At 49.1% G+C, this 24,000-nt stretch overlaps 2 protein-coding genes across 2 annotated transcripts in view; both read right to left on the bottom strand.

The window, feature by feature from the left end:
* LOC133109361 (membrane-associated guanylate kinase, WW and PDZ domain-containing protein 3-like) overlaps positions 1–8,434 on the bottom strand; it is a 76,252-nt gene extending 67,818 nt beyond the window's left edge. Inside the window, exons 1-2 of the mRNA XM_061218665.1 lie at positions 7,988–8,434; positions 6,935–7,291 (exon numbers count right to left, since the gene is read on the bottom strand). Coding sequence (XP_061074649.1) covers positions 6,935–7,241 — 307 coding nt within the window. The 5' untranslated portion in view covers positions 7,242–7,291; positions 7,988–8,434. The remainder of the gene's footprint in view (positions 1–6,934; positions 7,292–7,987) is intronic.
* Positions 8,435–21,100: 12,666 nt separating this feature from the next.
* Positions 21,101–24,000, bottom strand: part of lrig2 (leucine-rich repeats and immunoglobulin-like domains 2) — a 22,606-nt gene continuing 19,706 nt past the window's right edge. Inside the window, exons 16-18 of the mRNA XM_061219604.1 lie at positions 23,972–24,000; positions 23,262–23,477; positions 21,101–22,254 (exon numbers count right to left, since the gene is read on the bottom strand). The exon at positions 23,972–24,000 is cut by the window's right edge and continues 106 nt beyond it. Coding sequence (XP_061075588.1) covers positions 22,076–22,254; positions 23,262–23,477; positions 23,972–24,000 — 424 coding nt within the window. The 3' untranslated portion in view covers positions 21,101–22,075. The remainder of the gene's footprint in view (positions 22,255–23,261; positions 23,478–23,971) is intronic.

The raw sequence follows: 24,000 nt of genomic DNA, 5'->3' as shown, positions 1-24,000 counted from the left end.
ATCACACATAGACACGGACGCGCACACACACATATACACTCACTCACACACTCACACACTCACACACTCACACACTCACACACTCACACACTCACACACTCACACACACACTCACGCACTCACACACTCACATATACACACAGACTCACACATATACACACACACTCACACACACACACTCACACATATACACACACACTCACACACACACACTCACACATATGCACACACACACACACACACACACACTCACACACACACACACACACACACACACACACATACATACAGACGCTCACATCACACACAGAGCCCACAGAGAGAGGGGGCGGAGCTCCTCCTCCACCTGTCAGTCACCATGATGTCATAGTCAGGGGGAGGGCCCTGTTCACAGTAGTGTCCATATATCCACAAATTATAAAGCCTTCACCAAATTCATTTGCAATCATATTTCCCGCCATTAATAACAAATGCAGAACCTGCAAATTAAGAACAACAAGGCGCTTCAGCATTTTAAAAATCGACACAGAGGAACTACTCTAGTGAGGTACATGCAATAAGAGCTGAGTTTAATTCATTTTCATCTGGAGACCCACCTCACCATCTCCCAACACTACACTGCTCCAGCTGTACCACTGGATCCACCTCACCATCTCCCAACACTGCACTGCTCCAGCTGTACCACTGGATCCACCTCACCATCTCCCAACACTGCACTGTTCCAGCTGTACCACTGGATCCACCTCACCATCTCCCAGCACTGCACTGCTCCAGCTGTACCACTGGATCCACCTCACCATCTCCCAACACTGCACTGTTCCAGCTGTACCACTGGATCCACCTCACCATCTCCCAACACTGCACTGCTCCAGCTGTACCACTGGATCCACCTCACCATCTCCCAACACTGCACTGTTCCAGCTGTACCACTGGATCCACCTCACCATCTCCCAACACTGCACTGTTCCAGCTGTACCACTGGATCCACCTCACCATCTCCCAACACTGCACTGCTCCAGCTGTACCACTGGATCCACCTCACCATCTCCCAACACTGCACTGCACCAGCTGTACCACTGGATCCACCTCACCATCTCCCAACACTGCACTGCTCCAGCTGTACCACTGGTGTAAAGGAGGAGACTGGGGAGGGTTTGGGCCCTGAAAAGAGCACACTGATGAGTATTGTAATGTGACTGCATGGGGTTGTGTGTTGGGAGGGGGGGGGGTGCTTTTACATGGGGTTCCCAGTCAGCTGCTCCACAGGACTGACACCCCCCCCCCCAGCCCTGCGGCTTCTGGGAACTCAGGGGATTACACACGATTACGCAACGGCTTTAATTCCAGCATCTCAGCACCAACAGGATGCACTAGTGACTGTGTGCAATCCCAACCTCCGGTGCACATGCTCACACACTCACACACTCACACACTCACACTCACACTCACACTCACACTCACACTCACACTCACACTCACACTCACACTCACACTCACACTCACACGCACATGCTCACACACTCACACACACTCACACACACTCACGCTCACGCTCACACTCACGCTCACGCTCACGCTCACACACACACACTCACACTCACACTCACGCTCACACTCACGCTCACACACACTCACACTCACACTCACACTCACACTCACGCTCACGCTCACACTCACACTCACACTCACACTCACGCTCACACACACTCACACTCACACTCACACTCACACTCACGCTCACGCTCACACTCACACTCACGCTCACACTCACGCTCACACACACTCACACTCACACTCACACTCACACTCACGCTCACACTCACACTCACACTCACGCTCACGCTCACGCTCACGCTCACGCTCACACTCACACACACACACACTCACACTCACACACACACACACACTTACACTCTCACACTCACTCACACTCACTCACACTCACTCAGACTCACTCACACTCACTCACACTCACACGCACATGCTCACACACTCACACACTCACACACACTCACTCACACTCACACTCACACACACTCACTCACACTCACACTCACACGCACACGCACACACACTCACACACTCACACACTCACACACTCACACACTCACACACTCACACACTCACACACTCACACAATCACACACTCACACAATCACACACTCACACAATCACACACTCACACACTCACACACTCACACAATCACACAATCACACAATCACACACTCACACACTCACACACTCACACAATCACACACTCACACACTCACACACTCACACAATCACACGCACGCACATGCACCCATACAGACTCACAGTCATGGAGTCATGGAGTCATGCCGTCTGCAGATATGAGCTCATAACTGCCATAGCATACAGCACAGATATGAGCTCATAACTGCCATAGCATACAGCACAGATATGAGCTCATAACTGCCATAGCATACAGCACAGATATGAGCTCATAACTGCCATAGCATACAGCACAGATATGAGCTCATAACTGCCATAGCATACAGCACAGATATGAGCTCATAACTGCCATAGCATACAGCACAGATATGAGCTCATAACTGCCATAGCATACAGCACAGATATGAGCTCATAACTGCCATAGCATACAGCACAGTTATGAGCCAGTGCACACACTCTGACTTCATAAAGGGAGGCATGTAGTCTGTGCCTACTGTCCCAATGTTTTCCCACAAGGCCACTAATTAAACACCTGGACAATTACTCAAGAGCTCGTCTAGTTGCACTTGAAGTCACTTTTACATCCATCTGCTGGACACCTGCCTCTTATTTACTGAGCTCAACATTTATCTGCTCTTTCCATAAATACCCATGAGGAGGGGAATCACAATTAAAACACAATTCTTTTATTTTCTTATTTAACACATCGCTTCTGGAAATTACAATCCCTTTTGCAATAGTGCCTTGAGAATATTAAAATGGTGAAAAAAAGTGCTCCATTAACAGAGTGTTTTTCCAGGAAATGCGAGCGAATGCAGGTTTGCATGCGATGCGTTACTAACTGCGCTGGTTTGTACACCACCGGGATTAAACAAACAAGGTTTCCTTATGGGAATATTCCATCACTGGGGACAGGAATATCACAATAAAATTGATCAGCTTGACTATTACAATCTCTCAGCTTGGGACTCCTTGAAAAAAAAATCAAACCGTAACAGATATCCAGGCAATATCCAGGCAAAAACAGAAGGGACGTTCTGTGAAAAGGTGTGGGAGAATCTTCAATTTCCACTCGCGAGTGGCTCTTTTTTTATTATTTTTTTTAAGAGCCAATATCTCCAGAACGGCACATTTAATGAGGCTAATGTTTTTCATGCTCTCTACTGAATATATAAATTGGAGTGGTCACTTCACACACCTCGTAGATTTTCACGGAATGACCCGGAGTGTTCCCACAGGAAGACGGGCCGGGGTTTATAACGCACAACATTAACACTCACAGTGTTTATAACGCACGACATTAACACTCAGTGTTTATAACGCACAACATTAACACTCACAGTGTTCATAACGCACAACATTAACACTCACAGTGTTTATAACGCACGACATTAACACTCACAGTGTTTATAACGCACGACATTAACACTCACAGTGTTTATAACGCACGACATTAACACTCACAGTGTTTATAACGCACGACATTAACACTCAGTGTTTATAACGCACAACATTAACACTCAGTGTTCATAACGCACGACATTAACACTCAGTGTTTATAACGCACAACATTAACACTCACAGTGTTTATAACGCACAACATTAACACTCACAGTGTTTATAACCCACAACATTAACACTCACAGTGTTTATAACCCACAACATTAACACTCACAGTGTTTATAGACAAGCGCAGGCGCACACACACATAAACACACACAGACACACACAAACACACACAGACACACACACACACAGAGACAAGCGCAGGCACACACACAGACACACACAGACACACACAGACACACACAAACACACACAGACACACACAGACACACACAGACACACACAAACACACACAGACACACACACACACAGACACACAGACAAGCGCAGGCACACCCACAAACACATGCGCAGGCACACACAAACACACACACACAGACACACACACACACACACACACACAAACACATGCGCAGGCACACACAAACACATGCGCAGGCACACACAAACACACACACGCACACACAGACAGACATCCGCGGGCACACACACATAGGAAAATGCACTTCAGAATGTTACACTTCGGTACGACACATTCCAAATGAAAAACACACTCATCTCCCGAAATAACATACAGACACACACACAGACGCACACACTCATCTCCCTCAATAACATACACACACACAGACGCACACACTCATCTCCCTCAATAAAATACACACACACACACAGACGCACACACTCATCTCCCTCAATAACATACACACACACACACACAGACACACACACACTCATCTCCCTCAATAACATACACACACACACAGACGCACACACTCATCTCCCTCAATAACATACACACACACACACACACAGACGCACACACTCATCTCCCTCAATAACATACACACACACACACACACACAGACGCACACACTCATCTCCCTCAATAACATACGGTAATCAGTGTGACTATAACTGTGTCTGAGTGTCGTGCTCTCATTAGCCTTGCTGTAATTAAAAAGGCAGTATGCATGTGTGTGCGTGTGTGTGTGTGTGTGTGTGTGTGTGTGCCTGCGCATGTCTGCCTGTGTGTGTGTGAGTGTGTGTGTGTGTGTGTGTGTGTGTGTGTGTGTGTGTGCGTGTGTCTCTGTGTGTGAGTGTGTGTGTGTGTGAGTGCGCGCGTGTGTGTGTGCGTGCGTGTGCGCGCGTGTGTGAGTGTGTGTGTGTGTGTGTGTGTGTATATTTGATGGTTTCAGCACCACTTCGTGTATGAGTTCCAAACTTTTAAGACTCTTCTAAGACAGAAAATAACTAAACCGTTTTGCAGAAGTGGTTTGTCAGGTGGAAACATTCATTTTGATCAAAAAACCTTCCACTTTGTAGTTGAATATGCAACACTTTTTGGTCATTTTCTGGCCGGACCAAACTTGCCATTGTATAGTTTGTGGAGCCTCGGCCAGAGCGTCCAGGTGACCAGTGTGACAGGTGTCCAGGTGACCAGTGACAGGTGTCCAGGTGACCAGTGACAGGCAGTGATATCCCCAGCCTCATATTAACCCTCCATTACAGCCTCATCCCTCCATTACAGCCTCATCCCCAGCCTCATATTAACCCTCCATTACAGCCTCATCCCCAGCCTCATATTAACCCTCCATTACAGCCTCATCCCTCCATTACAGCCTCATCCCCAGCCTCATATTAACCCTCCATTACAGCCTCATCCCCAGCCTCATATTAACCCTCCATTACAGCCTCATCCCTCCATTACAGCCTCATCCCCAGCCTCATATTAACCCTCCATTACAGCCTCATCCCTCCATTACAGCCTCATCCCCAGCCTCATATTAACCCTCCATTACAGCTGCAGAAAAGCCGTGTTCACACCACTGTGGAGCCTGGATCTCCCAGTTCTGTGATTCGCTCCTGACGCGGTCACAGTCTGTCTGCTCTCAGACTGAGGGCCCTGCCAGCTCTGACCGCTCTACAGACACTAGCACTGGCAGCAGGTCAGTTACAGACACTAGCACTCTCTCTCTCTCATACACACACACCTGCGCTCTCTCTCTCATACACACACACCTGCGCTCTCTCTCTCATATACACACACCTGTGCTCTCTCATATACACACACCTGGGCTCGCTCTCTCTCTCTCTCTCTCATATACACACACACACACACCTGTGCTCTCTCATATACACACCTGTGCTCTCTCATATACACACACCTGTGCTCTCTCTCATACACACACACCTGCGCTCTCTCTCTCATATACACACACCTGCGCTCTCTCTCTCTCATATACACACACATGTGCTCTCTCTCATATACACACACCTGTGCTCTCTCTCATACACACACACCTGCGCTCTCTCTCTCATACACACACACCTGTGCTCTCTCATATACACACACCTGTGCTCTCTCATATACACACACCTGTGCTCTCTCATATACACACACCTGTGCTCTCTCATATACACACACCTGCGCTCTCTCTCTCATATACACACACCTGTGCTCTCTCTCTCTCATATACACACACATGTGCTCTCTCTCATATACACACACCTGCGCTCTCTCTCCCTCTCTCATACACACACACACACACACACACCTGTGCTCTCTCTCATACACACACACCTGCGCTCTCTCTCCCTCTCTCATATACACACACACACACACACACACACACACCTGTGCTCTCTCTCATATACACACACACCTGTGCTCTCTCTCTCTCTCTCTCTCTCTCTCTCTCTCATATACACACACACCTGTGCTCTCTCTCTCTCTCTCTCTCATACACACACACCTGTGCTCTGTCTCATATACACACATCTGTGCTCCCTCTCCTTGCGTCAGGTGTGCGGACCATCAGTCCCCACACCATTACAAGTTTCAGTAGAACCTAAACACAAATCAATCGAGTCCGATATTCCACAGCCACAATCCACTCCTCTGTTCACTGGGAATGCTGCATTTTCTTACAGACCAGCCGTTGCAATGTATTCATGTACAGCAAGCATTAACCTAAGCAGAAAGCTGTATCACAGCGCTGAGAAACCTGCCTACACATCATATTGGAACAAACACAATCATCTTCTCTTTAAAAAAAATTATAGGACAGTCGGTAAATAACAGCTCGAAGAAGCTGTGTGAACGGCTCATATTAACCCTCCATTACAGCATTACGGCCAACAGAGAAATAAACCTCGGGCTTGACCTCGTACCTGGTTTGACGGTCTTCAGGCGGATGGGTTCTCGGAAGTGCCGGATGACAGCCAGCGTGTCGCGGTTGGTCAGTCCACTGACCGGGGTGCCGTTCACCTCCAAAAGCACGTCCCCCGCACAAGGAATTCTCCCGAGCTGACACGCGATCGCTTCCGCCTTCACCTGTCCAAGGTAGGGGAACTCGCCCAGCTCCGCGCCGCCCGTCACCTCCACCACGGAGCTCAATTCACGGCCGTTCCCCCAGGACACCGCGCACTCCTGCACCTTACTCGACCAGTGCTTCTTCTTCTTCAGCGTTTTGGACATGATTAATCCTTTCCGGCGGTTTTCTGTGTCACGGCAGGCTTTTTTTCTAGCTACACATATCCAGGCGTATTCGCGCAAAAGAAAACAGAATTATACAGTGAAGTGAATTCGAAGGTGAGGCAATATTCACACGTCATTGTAATTCAATTACTTAAAAAATGCTTCCCTTTACACTGCAGTTTTGCTCGGGATGACGACATGAATTTAAGAACTCGCGCAGAATGTCACGGATTGTGAATTCTAGCCCCCTGATTACGTCAGCTCCACACACGGGCTACAGCCGGTCGGTTGGCTTGTGCGTAAATACAGCTGCGAGCGTTTCTCACGAAATGGAGGGATTTTGACAAACATGCAGCCAAATATTCCGACAATATTGCATCTTTCGTGATTGCTGTTGCAAAATTAAGCTCAAAACCATGTTACAATGTTTTATAATTATGCGTCTCACCGATACAAAACGGTAGTATTTAGCTTGGAATAATAAAAAAGCTCGGCCCCATTTCTTGAAGCAGAAGCACGTAAAATATTTGGATTTTATTTCTACAAGAGGAAGCAGTGTCGGGCATTTCTATAACAGAGAACAGAGAACCAGAAATTAGTTTTTCCCTCGGAGAAAAATACATCACTGGATATTCTGTTCACTCATCTGAACACGGCTCGCCATTTGGGTTGGTCGGTATATATGCATATGGCAGTCCGTCCATGCTTAAAATGTCAACCGTGTTTAATCAATAATCTGTACGCACCTGCAAGCCGACGTAACTGAAAACAGCAGCTACGGTATTTATTGTCCAATTACATCATGCGGTTTCGTCGAATTCACTTTCAACGCCTGTTTTCTCCTCATTCCGGTTCGGACTGCCTTCCTGCAACATGTGTCTCACGCACCTGGTCCCACTACCGTGGCAAACGCAGCTGTACTCCCAGTACACAGCTATAACGCACCTGGTTGCCGCGAGAGGAAGCGTGTGTGTGTGTCTGTCTGTGTGCGAGGAGAACCAGTATATCCAGATGACAGTCCCGAGTGCTCCGCTCCACAACATTCACCATCCCACAGCCGGGTCCACCCGTCAGCGTCCGCGCGGCTGAAAGGCGTTCCTCTGCCGCTTTGGTCACTCGCGCACGAGTCATACAACCACGGTTCACCAGTGTAAGATGGCAAAATTCCCAGAACTTTTCAAGTAATTGTCATGTTTAACTTACAGTGACCGAAAGCGAGCGCTATTGATTGTTGTTGTTAATAACCAATCAGAGGAAAGCGGTAACAAAAATATTGACAATCAGCCAATGGTGAAAATATTTGGGCAGGTCTATCCCGGAGGTTTCTCCCAGTGACACTAAATATGGCGAGCTAACGCCTTTAATCCAATGCACCTTTCACATTTCTCAATATGTACACAGGTACCATGAAGTGAACTCCATACGATTATACGCATTTAATCGTGCATTTATTTCCCACGATTAAGTTCACTAGACAACATGAGAAGTCTGGTCTAATTACACAAGTATGCCGATATTTGTTGATAATACCAATGAGCTGTACAACTCTACAACCGATATATATTCTAAATTCCAAACTACTCGCCCGTTAAAACTACTCAGTATGGTGGGTTGTTTCTATAAAGGAATTCGTTTAGTTCATCAATGTTTCTTTATTCTAACGTTATTATACCGGAGCCACATAATTTAGTGCAGTAGGCCAATAACTAAATTAAATGACGTAGTCTGCGTTTTAAAAGAGTTTAATTAATTTATGCCTCAATATTAACTGCAGGTACACGTCATTTGCTGGCCATTAGAGTGTCGCTACGTCTCAACGCTGCCCTCTTGCGAACAAATTCAGTAAATGAAATTTCTCCTATTACCGTCCTCATTTCCTCGTTCGCCTTTGATTTCCCAGAATCCATACAGGCATAGTAAAATAAGCCTACTGCTTACGTACAGTGCAATCCATAAGTATTTGGACAGTCACACATTTTTGTTGTTTTCGCTCTGTAGTATATTCCAGCAAACGATTCAGGTTACGTTAAAGTGCAGACTCCGCTTTAATTTCGGGGTATTTACATCCATCCATAGTGGGTGAATTTTCATAGGAATTACTGCCATTTTTATACACAGTCCCCCTAAATTTAGGGGACCAAAATTAATTGGATCAAAAAATACAAATTAAAGTCATCATATTCAATATTTTGGTGCAAATCTTTGCAATCAATGACAGTCTGAAGTCTATGACTGATAGACACCACCAGACGCTGGGTGTCTTCCCTGGTGATGCTCTGCCAGGCCTGCACTGCAGCCCTCTGCAGCTCCTGCTTGATTCAGGGGTTATCTGCCTTCAGTCTGGTCTTCAGCAAGTGCAATACATGCTCAATAGGATTGAGGTCAGGTGATTGACTTGGCCAGTCAAGACCATTCCTCTTTTTGCCCTACCAGGTTGTTTGCCATTGCTGAGCTCACCAGTGCATTCTTGCTTCTTAATAATGTAAAACAATTATTGATTTATTTGGATTTTTTCAGCCTCATGATGGCCTGCATTACTGCTTGAGAGACAACAGAATCCAACAGCAGGCGGCACTCCTAGAATCAACTCCAGACCTTTTCCCGACTCTTTGCTGACTCATTAGCATGAACGATCATGAAATAGGGAATATTTCAAAGAAATACCTGTCAAAGAAACACTTGAGCAGGTAATTGAGCTTGTGCATAATTAATTTTGGTGCCCTAAAATTTGGGGTACTGTATAAAAAGTGGAGTACAGAGAAAAGCATGTGACGCTGTACTTACGAACTGCACTGTTTCTGTTTTCATACTCAGGAGTACAGCGTCCGAAGCAGATGGGGTCAGTTCATATCAATAGTAAAGATTGATTAAATTGCAATAAAAATAAAAATTGCGGTGCATTTATTATTATTTGTTTTACAAAATAACTTGTACTGCAGTTAAATGTCCAGAGTTCATAATAAACTAAAATGAGAAATCTGTGACATTAAATTAGACCCTAATTAGAACATCTTAATTTCCATGTAATTAAATGCTATTGGGCAATTTCCTGTAAAGAAATTAGTTTCTAGGCAACAGCAGCTAAAAGGGAAATGGTGACCATATCACAGGACTGCAGTCACAACTCACCATCAGCCAATCAGACAGCATCTTCAATCCCCTTCAGCCAATCAGTCACCATCTTCAATCCCCCATCAGCCAATCAGGGACAGCAGCTTCAATCCCCTTCAGCCAATCAGACTGTAGCAGCTAGCAGTCTGCCCTTTACATTACACTAGTTATTTACACTTTTATCCAAATCAGAGTGGGGTCCAGGGCCTTGCTCAAGGGACCAACAGCTGCACAGATGTTATAGTGGCTACATCGGGGCTTGAACCACCAACCTTCTGGGTCCATCGTGTAGCCAGAACTGTACAGGCTGCCCTATAAAAATACAGCTATATGTACACTGTCTGTCCTGAACTAATAGCAGCTAGCATGTCTGTCCTGTACTGTACTGTACTGCAGCAGCTAGCATGTCTGTCCTGTACTGTACTGTAGCAGCTAGCATGTCTGTCCTGAACTAATAGCAGCTAGCATGTCTGTCCTGAACTAATAGCAGCTAGCATGTCTGTCCTGTACTGTACTGTAGCAGCTAGCATGTCTGTCCTGAACTGTAGCAGCTAGCATGTCTGTCCTGTACTGTACTGTAGCAGCTAGCATGCCTGTCCTGAACTAATAGCAGCTAGCATGTCTGTCCTGAACTAATAGCAGCTAGCATGTCTCTCCTGTACTGTAGCAGCTAGCATGTTTAGTGCATCATTGTAACCAGGTGTGTGGTATTGCTGTGGACCGTCCACTAGATACGGTAAAGTGTAATTTCGTTATTGCTAATTTGAACAATCTGAGGTTAGGGCTTGAGCCAGTCCCTCCCTACCTCCCTGTGAACCTTAATTGTTGTCTCTGACTTGCTTTGTGTATCGGTATTTTTTAGTTGGCTAGGTAAGCAGTGTTTTGATAGTTAACTTTGGTCACTTTTGCTCTGTTTGTTTCTTGTTTATAAAAAAAAAAAAAAAATTGCCCCTCGTCCTTATCTTTGTTGTACAGGTAGCAGTTCAAATTGTACTTCCCTCTAGGGTCTTTCAGCGAACTTATCCCTGGTTATGGATATGCACTTTGTTGTAATGTAATAATGTAATGTAATGTAATGTAAATGTCTGTCCTGAACTGTACTGTAGCAGCTAGCATGTCTGTCCTGAACTAATAGCAGCTATCATGTCTGTCCTGTACTGTACTGTAGCAGCTAGCATGCCTGTCCTGAACTAATAGCAGCTAGCATGTCTGTCCTGAACTAATAGCAGCTAGCATGTCTGTCCTGTACTGTACTGTAGCAGCTAGCATGTCTGTCCTGAACGAATAGCAGCTAGCATGTCTGTCCTGAACTAATAGCAGCTAGCATGTCTGTCCTGAACTGTAGCAGCTAGCATGTCTGTCCTGTACTGTAGCAGCTAGCATGTCTGTCCTGAACTAATAGCAGCTAGCATGTCTGTCCTGTACTGTACTGTAGCAGCTAGCATGTCTGTCCTGAACTAATAGCAGCTAGCATGTCTGTCCTGTACTGTAGCAGCTAGCATGCCTGTCCTGAACTGTAGCAGCTAGCATGTCTGTCCTGCACTGTACTGTAGCAGCTAGCATGCCTGTCCTGAACTGTAGCAGCTAGCATGTCTGTCCTGTACTGTAGCAGCTAGCATGTCTGTCCTGAACTAATAGCAGCTAGCATGTCTGTCCTGTACTGTACTGTAGCAGCTAGCATGTCTGTCCTGAACTAATAGCAGCTAGCATGTCTGTCCTGTACTGTAGCAGCTAGCATGCCTGTCCTGAACTGTAGCAGCTAGCATGTCTGTCCTGCACTGTACTGTAGCAGCTAGCATGCCTGTCCTGAACTGTAGCAGCTAGCATGTATGTCCTGTACTGTAGAGTAGCAGCTAGCATGCCTGTCCTGTACTGTCGCAGCTAGCATGTCTGTCCTGAACTAATAGCAGCTAGCATGTCTGTCCTGTACTGTACTGTAGCAGCTAGCATGTCTGTCCTGAACTAATAGCAGCTAGCATGTCTGTCCTGTACTGTAGCAGCTAGCATGTCTGTCCTGTACTGTAGCAGCTAGCATGTCTGTCCTGAACTAATAGCAGCTAGCATGTCTGTCCTGTACTGTACTGTAGCAGCTAGCATGTCTGTCCTGAACTAATAGCAGCTAGCATGTCTGTCCTGTACTGTAGCAGCTAGCATGCCTGTCCTGAACTGTAGCAGCTAGCATGTCTGTCCTGCACTGTACTGTAGCAGCTAGCATGCCTGTCCTGAACTGTAGCAGCTAGCATGTATGTCCTGTACTGTAGAGTAGCAGCTAGCATGCCTGTCCTGTACTGTCGCAGCTAGCATGTCTGTCCTGAACTAATAGCAGCTAGCATGTCTGTCCTGTACTGTACTGTAGCAGCTAGCATGTCTGTCCTGAACTAATAGCAGCTAGCATGTCTGTCCTGTACTGTAGCAGCTAGCATGCCTGTCCTGAACTGTAGCAGCTAGCATGTCTGTCCTGTACTGTAGCAGCTAGCATGTCTGTTCTGTACTGTAACAGCTAGCATGTCTGTCCTGAACTAATAGCAGCTAGCATGTCTGTCCTGTACTGTAGCAGCTAGCATGCCTGTCCTGAACTGTAGCAGCTAGCATGTCTGTCCTGTACTGTACTGTAGCAGCTAGCATGCCTGTCCTGAACTGTAGCAGCTAGCATGTATGTCCTGTACTGTAGAGTAGCAGCTAGCATGCCTGTCCTGTACTGTCGCAGCTAGCATGTCTGTCCTGAACTAATAGCAGCTAGCATGTCTGTCCTGTACTGTACTGTAGCAGCTAGCATGTCTGTCCTGAACTAATAGCAGCTAGCATGTCTGTCCTGTACTGTCGCAGCTAGCATGCCTGTCCTGAACTGTAGCAGCTAGCATGTCTGTCCTGTACTGTAGCAGCTAGCATGTCTGTTCTGTACTGTAACAGCTAGCATGTCTGTCCTGAACTAATAGCAGCTAGCATGTCTGTCCTGTACTGTAGCAGCTAGCATGTCTGTCCTGAACTGTAGCAGCTAGCATGTCTGTCCTGTACTGTAGCAGCTAGCATGTCTGTCCTGTACTGTAGCAGCTAGCATGTCTGTCCTGAACTAATAGCAGCTAGCATGTCTGTCCTGTACTGTACTGTAGCAGCTAGCATGCCTGTCTTGAACTAATAGCAGCTAGCATGTCTGTCCTGAACTGTAGCAGCTAACATGTCTGTCCTGAACTGTAGCAGCTAGCATGTCTGTCCTGTACTGTAGAGTAGCAGCTAGCATGCCTGTTCTGTACTGTCGCAGCTAGCATGTCTGTCCTGAACTAATAGCAGCTAGCATGTCTGTCCTGTACTGTAGCAGCTAGCATGCCTGTCCTGAACTGTAGCAGCTAGCATGTCTGTCCTGTACTGTAGCAGCTAGCATGTCTGTTCTGTACTGTAACAGCTAGCATGTCTGTCCTGAACTAATAGCAGCTAGCATGTCTGTCCTGTACTGTAGCAGCTAGCATGTCTGTCCTGAACTGTAGCAGCTAGCATGTCTGTCCTGTACTGTAGCAGCTAGCATGTCTGTCCTGAACTAATAGCAGCTAGCATGTCTGTCCTGTACTGTACTGTAGCAGCTAGCATGCCTGTCTTGAACTAATAGCAGCTAGCATGTCTGTCCTCAACTGTAGCAGCTAACATGTCTGTCCTGAACTGTAGCAGCTAGCATGTCTGTCCTGTACTGTACTGTAGCAGCTAGCATGTCTGTCCTGAACTAATAGCAGCTAGCATGTCTGTCCTGTACTGTACTGTAGCAGCTAGCATGTCTGTCCTGTACTGTCCTGTACGTGGCCCTCCACGACGACGGAACCCACCAACCTCTGCTACCCCTCACTGACCCCCTGTGACAACTTTCAGTTGCAGGGGGGCTATGGAACTGTCAGTCTGCCACATGAAGGCTGACTTCATTACTGGTTATGCCTCCCTCCTGTCCCTACAGTTCCTTGCCCTCACCGAGACCTGGATTACACCAAAGAACACTGCCACCCCCGCTGCCCTCTCATCCTCCTTCTCCTTCTCCTTCTCACACACCTCTGGCCGTGGAGGTGGCACTGGCTTGCTGATCTCCCCTTCGTGGAAATTCTCTGCGTTTTCCCTCACTGACCTATCCCTATCCACATTTGAATGCCATGCTGTCTCAATTACTCACCCTGTTAAACTTTATATTGTCGTTGTTTATCGTCCTCCAGGTGCCCTGGGAAGTTTCCTTGATGAGCTTGACACTCTACTCAGCTCATTCCCTGAGGATGGCACCCCACTTATCCTCCTGGGAGATTTCAACATCCACCTAGAAGCCTCCCAGTCTGCTGCCTTCTTACCACTACTTCACTCCTTTGACCTCTCTCTGCAGCAGTCTCCCCCAACTCACAAGGCTGGAAACCTTCTTGACCTGATCTTTCTGAGGAACTGCTCCTCTTCTAACCCCACTGTTACCCCTTTACACAAGTCCGATCACCACTTAATTTCCTTCTCCATCCCCCTAGCTGCTCTACCTCCCTCCCCTCCTCTCACTCCCACTGTTTCTGTCCGATGTAACCTCCGCTCTCTATCACCCTCCTCCCTTGCCCCCGGAGTCACCGCTTCCCTCCCTCCTCTTGAATCCTTCTCCAAACTACCCACTGATTCCGCATCTTCCGTGCTGCTTTCCTCTCTCTCCTCAGCCCTTGACTCTCTCTGTCCTCTCGTCTCCCGGCCTGCTCGATCCTCCCCTCCCAGCCCATGGGTTTCTGACCTTCTACGTTCCTCCAGGCCAAGCCTACTTGCAGCTGAGAGGAAGTGGAGGAAATCAAAAGACCCGTCGGACCTGTCTTCCTACCAGTCTCTCCTGGCGGAATTCTCCTCCGCTATCACCACTGCCAAAAGAAATTACTACCAAACAAAAATCCAGAACTCCACTTCTAGCCCTCGTCAACTGTTCTCCATTTTCTCCTCTCTCCTCAGCACACCTCCCCCACCATCTCAGTCCTCGCTCACTGCTGATGCCTTTGCGGTATTTTTTGACGAGAGGGTTGCAGATATCCGCAGCACCTTCGCGACCGCCACCACCTCTGTGCCTGCCTCCCTTTCTGTGCCTGCCCCCTGTTTCTCCTCTTTCTGTCCCCTTACAGATGCTGATGTGTCTCACCTCCTGCTCTCCCACCACCCTACTACTTGTGCCCTGGACCCCATCCCCTCAAACCTCTTTCAGGCAATCACGCCTGACATCCTCCCGTTTGTCACCTCCCTTGTTAACTCCTCTCTGTCTTCTGGCTGCTTTCCCTCATCATTCAAGAGGGCCTACATCACCCCGCTCCTAAAGAAACCCACTCTTGACCCCTCCTGCATTCAAAACTACCATCCGGTATCTCTCCTTCCTTTTCTATCCAAATCCATTGAACGAGCCGCCTCCAACCAATTCTCTTCCTTCCTCTCTCAGAATAACCTGCTGGACCCCCACCAGTCCGGCTTCAGACCTGGCCACTCGACGGAGACTGGGAGATTTCAACATCCACCTAGAAGCCTCCCAGTCTGCCTCCCAGTCTGCTGCCTTCTTACCACTCCCTTCAGGCTGCACGAGCAACCTCTCTCTCCTCTGTCCTGATCCTTCTTGACCTCTCTGCGGCTTTCAACACGGTCAACCACTCCATCCTCTTAGCCTCCCTGGCATCTACAGGGATCTGTGGCACAGCCTTAGAGTGGATCCAATCTTATCTCTCTGGCCGGTCCTCCCAGGTGTCCTGGGCTGGAGGAGTGTCTACCTCTCGCCCCCTTGTTACAGGAGTCCCCCAGGGCTCAGTCCTCGGACCCCTCCTCTTCCCTTGGCCCCGTTATCTCTGCTCATGGCATCTCCTATCATTGTTATGCCAATGACACCCAACTCTTTCTCTCCTTCCCCCCATCAGACACACAGGTCTCTACCCGTATCTCCGCCTGCCTGAGAGACATCCAGAGCTGGATGGGCAACCACCATCTAAAGCTCAACCCAGATAAGACGGGGGTGATCTTCATCCCTGCTTTAACCTTCTCTGATTTCTCCATCTCACTAGGGGATACCACAGTGACCTCATCCCCTAGTGCAAGAAACCTTGGAGTGGTGATGGACAACAGGCTATCCTTCTCCAAGAACATCGCTACAGTGACCCGGGCGTGCAGGTTCTTCCTGTACAACATCCGGAGAATCCGACCCTTTCTCACCACCTACTCCACTCAGCTCCTTGTTCAAGCAGTGGTCCTGTCCTGCCTGGACTACTGCAATTCTCTGCTGGCTGGCCTTCCAGCATCTGCCATCAGACCCCTACAACTCATCCAGAATGCTGCAGCCCGTCTGGTATTCAATGTTCCCAGACATTCACGTCACCCCCCTGCTCAGCAACCTCCACTGGCTGCCTGTTATGGCTCGCATCAAATTTAAAACTTTGGTGCTCGCATACCAGGCAGTTAAAGGATCAGCCCCTGTGTATATTCAATCCCTTATCAAGACCTATATACCAACAAGACCCCTCCGTTCTGCCACTTCGTGCCGTCTGGTGCCTCCCCCTCGCCACACCTGCACTTCACGCTCACGACTGCTGTCTGTCCTGGTCCCACGGTGGTGGAATGACCTCCAGGTGAATGTCAGAACGGCAGAGTCTCTGACCTCCTTCAAGCGCAGACTGAAGACCCATCTCTTCAGGCTACACCTTTCCCTCCCCAACTCACAATCACTGTGATTAGCCTTAGACCGTAATGGCACTTATGTATAGATATCGTTACTTGTATAGGTATTGTTGTTTTTATTGGCTGTTGTTGTATTCTAGCTGCCAACAGTGGTATGCTAGTTTGAAAGTTGATTGTACTCTTCAAGGGTTCTGAATTTCTGTGTTTACACTAGGACTCGGAACTGTACTGTCCTCTCAGGTCTACTTCTGCACTTGTTCTTGTGATTGATTTGCACTTTGTTGTACGTCGCTCTGGATAAGAGTGTCTGCTAAATGCCACATAATGTAATGTAATACTGTAGCAGCTAGCATGTCTGTCCTGAAGTAATAGCAGCTAGCATGTCTGTCCTGAACTGTAGCAGCTAGCATATCTGTCCTGTACTGTAGCAGCTAGCATATCTGTCCTGAACTAATAGCAGCTAGCATGTCTGTCCTGTACTGTACTGTAGCAGCTAGCATGTCTGTCCTGTACTGTACTGTAGCAGCTAGCATATCTGCCCTGTACTAATAGCAGCTAGCAAGTCTGTACTGTACTGTAGCAGCTAGTATGTCTGTTCTGAACTGTAGCAGCTAGCATGTCTGTCCTGTACTGTACAGTAGCAGCTAGCATGTCTGTCCTGTACTGTACAGTAGCAGCTAGCATGTCTGTACTGTAGCAGCTCGCATGTCAGTCCTGTACTCTAGCCGCTAGCACAAACACACACTCAAAACTGGCAGCACACCGAGCACTAAAGAGGTGAAGCCAGAAGATGTTCATCTGACCTGGCAGATGGGCCCATCCCAGTGGGGACGCTAAAGAGACAGGCCATACGCTAACCCACACCTGGACGGGCTGCTTTCAGACAGCGCCAGGACTCAGGACAGGTGAACAAATACCTCCTGAGGACACCTCCAGAACAACCACACATACAGGTCATGCACAAACAAAGTAAGTGTCTGTGTTTATTGTTTTAAGGACGGCTACATTTCAGGTTTTTTTTGTTTTTGTTTTTTTACATGCTTTACAGAATGTACAAGTACTCAACATTTAAAAATTACATCAAAAAAAGGAATGCAAGTTTTTTTGTTTTTTTTTAACAATACAAAAACAAGCAGCACTTTAGTATTGCGAAAGCATAACAGCTGTACTTTGGTATAAATGTAAAACCATATTGGAAGAGGAACACAAAAAAGTGTAAGACACAACGGCCCGGTTACACACACAGATTACGCTTAGTCCTGGACAAATCGAGTTTCATACGGAGAATCTCCATTCAATCTCCACAGGGCAACCTGCAGCCTAGTGCTTAAGGAACATGACTGGGACCCCGCAAGGTGGGTCGATTCCCTGGTGTAGCCACAATAAGATCTGCACAGCCGTTGGGCCCTTGAGCAAGGCCTTTAACCCCGCATTGCTCCAGGGGTGATTGTCTCCTGCTTAGTCTAACCAACTGTAAGTCACTTTGGATAAAAGCGTTAGCTAAATGAGACTAAAGTAAAATTAAATTTAGTCTCGGACAAGGCTTAATCTGTCTGTGAGTTGCACTCACTGGTCCAATGGCATTATATTACTATCTACTGTAGAATTACATTAAACACAACCTGATGCATGCCTGTGACAGATATGTCCAATATGGCAGCTGACCTGTGGGGTTTAAATGACCTCTGACCTCACACGCTCTGGCACTGCATGGAGACCAGAACACCTGGGTCATGTGACTAAGGAATTTCAGGAAGTCCTCACTGAACCAGTACAGGGATGGAGTTCAGTAAGTCCTCACTGAGTACAGGGAGTGCGGAGGCAGATATAAGGCTGATGGGGTGGAATCGTTGTGCAAAGCTGAGAGGCCCAGTTAAACACCTCACACCATGCTTCTGAAGACCACGCCCACCTCAACAATAATAACAGGTGGAAGGCTTATCATGGAGAGAAGGGAGAGAGAGAGAGAAGGGGGAGGGAGAGAGAGGGAGAGGGGGAGCGAGGGGGACATGCGTAATGAGAGACAGACAGAGCAAGAGAGCTTCAAAAGCAAGGCACAGTATTTTTCAGGGAAACGGGGTGGCTCCCGTAGCGACTGCATCTTTGGAATTGTCCCGTTCAGCCAGCCTGCAGAGAGGGCAGCCTGCAGAGAGGGCAGCGATAAACTGCAGTTTTCCACTACATTTCACAGGTTCGTCCAGTCAAAATAATGAAAAAATAAAACGTTCAGTTCAGTATACCTACTGCAATGGCTTTAGCCAGTTCAGTCTCATGGTGTGAATTTAGTCATATCTAATTCCTTAAAATGTTTTGTTTTTCTGTTAATGTTCATTTCTTCAGTTGTAGAGATTAATGCGTTGCAGGGAAGCGATTCCACCTTATAGACATGCTGGGGAAAATATGCACGATTCCTAAATAATAATTATATCTGCATTCATAACGCATACACCAATTATTCCTCAATTTCCTCTAAAAAACATTCCCTGGCTCAACTGCAAAATGCTCTCCCGTGACATTTTTGGATGATATTTAATAAAGGTGCTATAGAAGAAAAAACTGAACACTAAACAGGAAGAAAAAGAGAAAGAAACAGTACATACGAGGACATGGACAGATTATACAGCCCGATCAGTGATCAGGTAGAACAACACTGACACCTGCATCATCAACAACTCAATCCCACAAAGCCCTCCCCCCTCCCTACCCCCGACACACACACACACACACACACACACACACACACGCACACACGCACACTCATACACACACACACACACACTCATACACACACACGCACACACACACACGCACACACACACACACACACGCACGCACACAGACACGCACGCGCACGCACACAGACACGCACGCACACACAGACAGGCACACGCGCACACACACACACACACACACACACACACACACACACACTCATACACGCACACACACACACACACTCATACACACACACACACACACACACGCGCACACACGCGCACACACGCGCACACACACACACACACACACACACACGCACACACACACACACGCACACAGACACGCACGCACACAGACAGGCACACGCGCACACACACAGGCACGCACACACACACACACAGACAGACAGACAGACACACACTCACACACACACAGACACGCACGCGCACGCACACACACACACAGGCACGCACACACAGGCACGCACACACACACAAGCAAGCACGCGCACACACACCATGTGCACATACAGCACAGACAAACACACATCTTTGACAATTCCTAATAAACTGTCAACAGAATCACAACTGTAAAATGTGCAATATAACAATTCTTTAGCCTGATATCACGCTTTCTTTAAAAAAATACATTATGACCAATGTGTATGCGTGTACACACACACAAGCACACACTCACGCACACACACACATGCAGTCACACACACACGGACGCACATACACACATTTGCAGAAACAGGCACACAGACAAATGTACACCAGAACAAAAACAAAAAAACGCCATCACATTAGAAGGCTGGGGCACCGTGGGGGGGGCACTGTGGGGGGGGCACCGTTGGACGCTGGCTTTCGGGGGTGCGTGTGCCCCTGCACCACTGCTCTTCTCTGAACGAGTCTGAATGTTCCCCTAGTGCCTCAAGGCCTCAGCCCCTGCCCCACTCAGAGGAAAAGGAGGATGAGGATGAGGAAGAGGAAGTCAGCAGGGCGCAGAGGGGCATCGCCCTCCAGGGCAGGAGTGAGACCTGCAGCACATCACCCCGGCTCGGACACCCCTTCTCCCACTCAGCCATCAGCATGTGCCCCACCACTGCCCACACACAGCTCAGGGCAGGGCAGCGTGTGGGGGCAGGGTGTGGGGTCCGGGGCAGCGTGTGGGGGCAGGGTGTGGGGTCCGGGGCAGCGTGTGGGGGCAGGGTGTGGGGTGTGGGGTGTGGGGTCCGGGGCAGCGTGTGGGGGCAGGGTGTGGGGTCCGGGGCAGCGTGTGGGGGCAGGGTGTGGGGTCCGGGGCAGGGTGTGGGGTACGGGGCAGGGTGTGGGGTCCGGGGCAGGGTGTGGGGTCCGGGGCAGGGTGTGGGGTCCGGGGCAGGGTGTGGGGTGCGGGGCAGGGTGTGGGGGCAGGGTGTGGGGTGCGGGGCAGGGTGTGGGGGCAGGGTGTGGGGTACGGGGCAGGGTGTGGGGTGCGGGGCAGGGTGTGGGGGCAGGGTGTGGGGTGCGGGGCAGGGTGTGGGGGCAGGGTGTGGGGTCCGGGGCAGGGTGTGGGGTCCGGGGCAGGGTGTGGGGTGTGGGGCAGGGTGTGGGGTGCGGGGCAGGGTGTGGGGTCCGGGGCAGCGTGTGGGGTCCGGGTGTGGGGGACACTTTTCCAGCTCAAAGTAGTGTTTAAAGAAGGAGAAACTCCAAAGGTGAAAGGTCACTGGAGGAATGTAAACACAGAAGAATGCTTTTTTTTTTTTTGTATGGCAGACAGTGAGATGGGTCTCTCTCTATCTCTGAGTGCGTTTGCGTTTGTGTGTGTGTGTGTGTGTGTGTGTGTGTGTGCGTGTGTGTGCGTGTGTGTGTGTGCGTGTGTGAGTGTGCGTGTGTGTGTGTGTGTGCGTGCGTGCGTGCGTGCGTGTGTGTGTGTGAGTGCGCAGAGGGAGGTAGTGGGTGTGTGTGTGTGTGTGTGTGTGTGTGTGTGAGAGTGTGCGTGCACGTGCGCAGAGGGAGGTAGTGGGTGTGTGTGCGTGTGTGTGTGTATGTGTGTGTATGTGTGTGTGTGTGCGTGCAGAGGGAGGTAGTGGGTGTGTGTGTGCGTGTGTGTGTGTGTGTGTGCGTGCGTGCGCAGAGGGAGGTAGTGGGTGTGTGTGCGTGCATTTGTGTGTGCGTGTGTGTGAGTGTGTGTGTGTGCAGAGGGAGGTAGGGGGTGTGTGTGTGTGTGTGTGCGTGCGTGCGTGTGTGTGTGTGCAGAGGGAGGTAGGGGGTGTGTATGTGTGTGTGTGCGTGCGTGCGGGTGTGCGTGTGTGTGTGCAGAGGGAGGTAGGGGGTGTGTGAGTAGCAGGTAGAGGGACAGGAGCCTGGTTTGTTTGTTGGGGGGGGTCTCTATGTGGGCCCCCGAAGCTCGTGGGGGGGGTTAGTCCTGTAGGGGCCAAGGAGCACCTCACTGGCTGGGCCCCCCTGCCCCCCCGGCCCCCCCACACCCAGGGGGCGCTCCTCCTGCTGGGACCGCCGTTGCCCCGGCGATGAACAGCCCTCCTCCCAAAACGGGCGAGAGGGGCCATCTGCAGGAGAACAGAGAGGGGTATCACCAACGGGCAGGAGGAGAACAGAGAGGGGTATCACCAACGGGCAGGAGGAGAACAGAGAGGGGTATCACTTTCATGTGCGCTGGTGGACAACTCAGATAAACAGCGGTGGACAAGCTGATGGTAAGAACCCTTCCCAGCGACCCACTGTGAGAGTGCCACGGCCTGCATCAGCAGGTTTAAGCACAGAACAGATGAGGCTGGGCTGTGTGATAACGCTGTCGCGGTACATGTCAACATTGAAAAGACACGCGTGACGTTTTTCTCCCGGACGCAGAAAGAGAGGTGTGCAACCGCATCAGGTATGATTAAGACATGGAACTCTGCATTCTGGAGACGGTGTGACTGAGCTAACATAAAAACATATTATTATTATCATCATTATACCATGATGGCTGTAACGCCCAGCCCTACAGCGGGGTACTACTCACAGACCACAGAGTTCTCATGACGTCACTCACTCATTTTCTCTGGCTGGCTGCTCACTGGCGCATGAACCCCAAACCAGGGACTCACTGCGATTTAAACCAACGTGAGCACAGTGGAGCGAAAGGGTGCAGTCCACTCCAGAGAAACACACACGATGAGACGGGCCCACTGGTGTGTTTCACCTCTTACACTCTTACCACAGACTCCCTCAATAACGTATGTAGGTTACCACAATCCATATCTCTGGCTCTAGAAAATAACATAAACATTGATTTATGTGCATTCAAAACTAATCTGAGATAAACACACTTTGCAAGTTCACAATAGTCGATTGAAAAGAGTCAGCAAAACAATGTACAATAGTATCGTCCACATAGAAGTGGGCATAACAGCCAGTAAAGGATGAGACAGTCATTAATATAAATAGTAAACCGAACTGGACCCAATACGGAGCCTTGTGGAACTGCTTTTGTTATTGGGGTGTGGTGTGTACGGTTATAAGCGTGTTGGCGGGTTGGGCAGGTTAGCGGAGTGTAGCGTGTATGCACCCTCACCAGCGTGCGCGTGGGACAGGAAGTGGGCGGAGTCCTGGCTCTCCCGCGCGGCCTGGTCTCGTGGAGCGGCGTTGTGGGCGGAGCCGGGCTCGGGGGGTGGGCCTTTCTCCAGAGGCTCCTCCCCCAGGTATGCGTAGGGGCAGTACTCCCGCGTGCGCGAGTAGATGTTGGCGTTGTCGTAGCAATCTGAGCAGATGACCAATGAGCCACCAGCACCTGAGAAACAGGCGCACAGCGATCGTGCTCACCCCCACTGTCCAACATTGTACTCTTACTCTGTGGTACTGACCTGTGCGAGTGAAGCTGTACTCTTACTCTGTGGTACTGACCTGTGTGAGTGAAGCTGTACTCTTACTCTGTGGTACTGACCTGTGCGAGTGATGCTGTACTCTTACTCTGTGGTACTGACCTGTGTGAGTGATGCTGTACTCTTACTCTGTGGTACTGACCTGTGTGAGTGATGCTGTACTCTTACTCTGTGGTACTGACCTGTGTGAGTGATGCTGTACTCTTACTCTGTGGTACTGACCTGTGTGAGTGATGCTGTACTCTTACTCTGTGGTACTGACCTGTGTGAGTGATGCTGTACTCTTACTCTGTGGTACTGATCTGCAGCTACGCAGGGCTTTTAAAGGGTGGGGGGTCATTTCTCTCATTGTCCAATCAGCTGAGAACAGTGCCTCCACACCGGGGCAGACGCAGTGTCTCACCTGTAGGGGCCCCGGGGCCCTCCCGAGGG

This window comes from Conger conger, chromosome 14 (assembly GCF_963514075.1).
Source record: "Conger conger chromosome 14, fConCon1.1, whole genome shotgun sequence".
Taxonomy (NCBI): domain Eukaryota; kingdom Metazoa; phylum Chordata; class Actinopteri; order Anguilliformes; family Congridae; genus Conger; species Conger conger.
The sequence above is the reverse complement of the archived record's forward strand: the minus strand, read 5'-3'. Positions and strand labels throughout refer to the sequence as shown.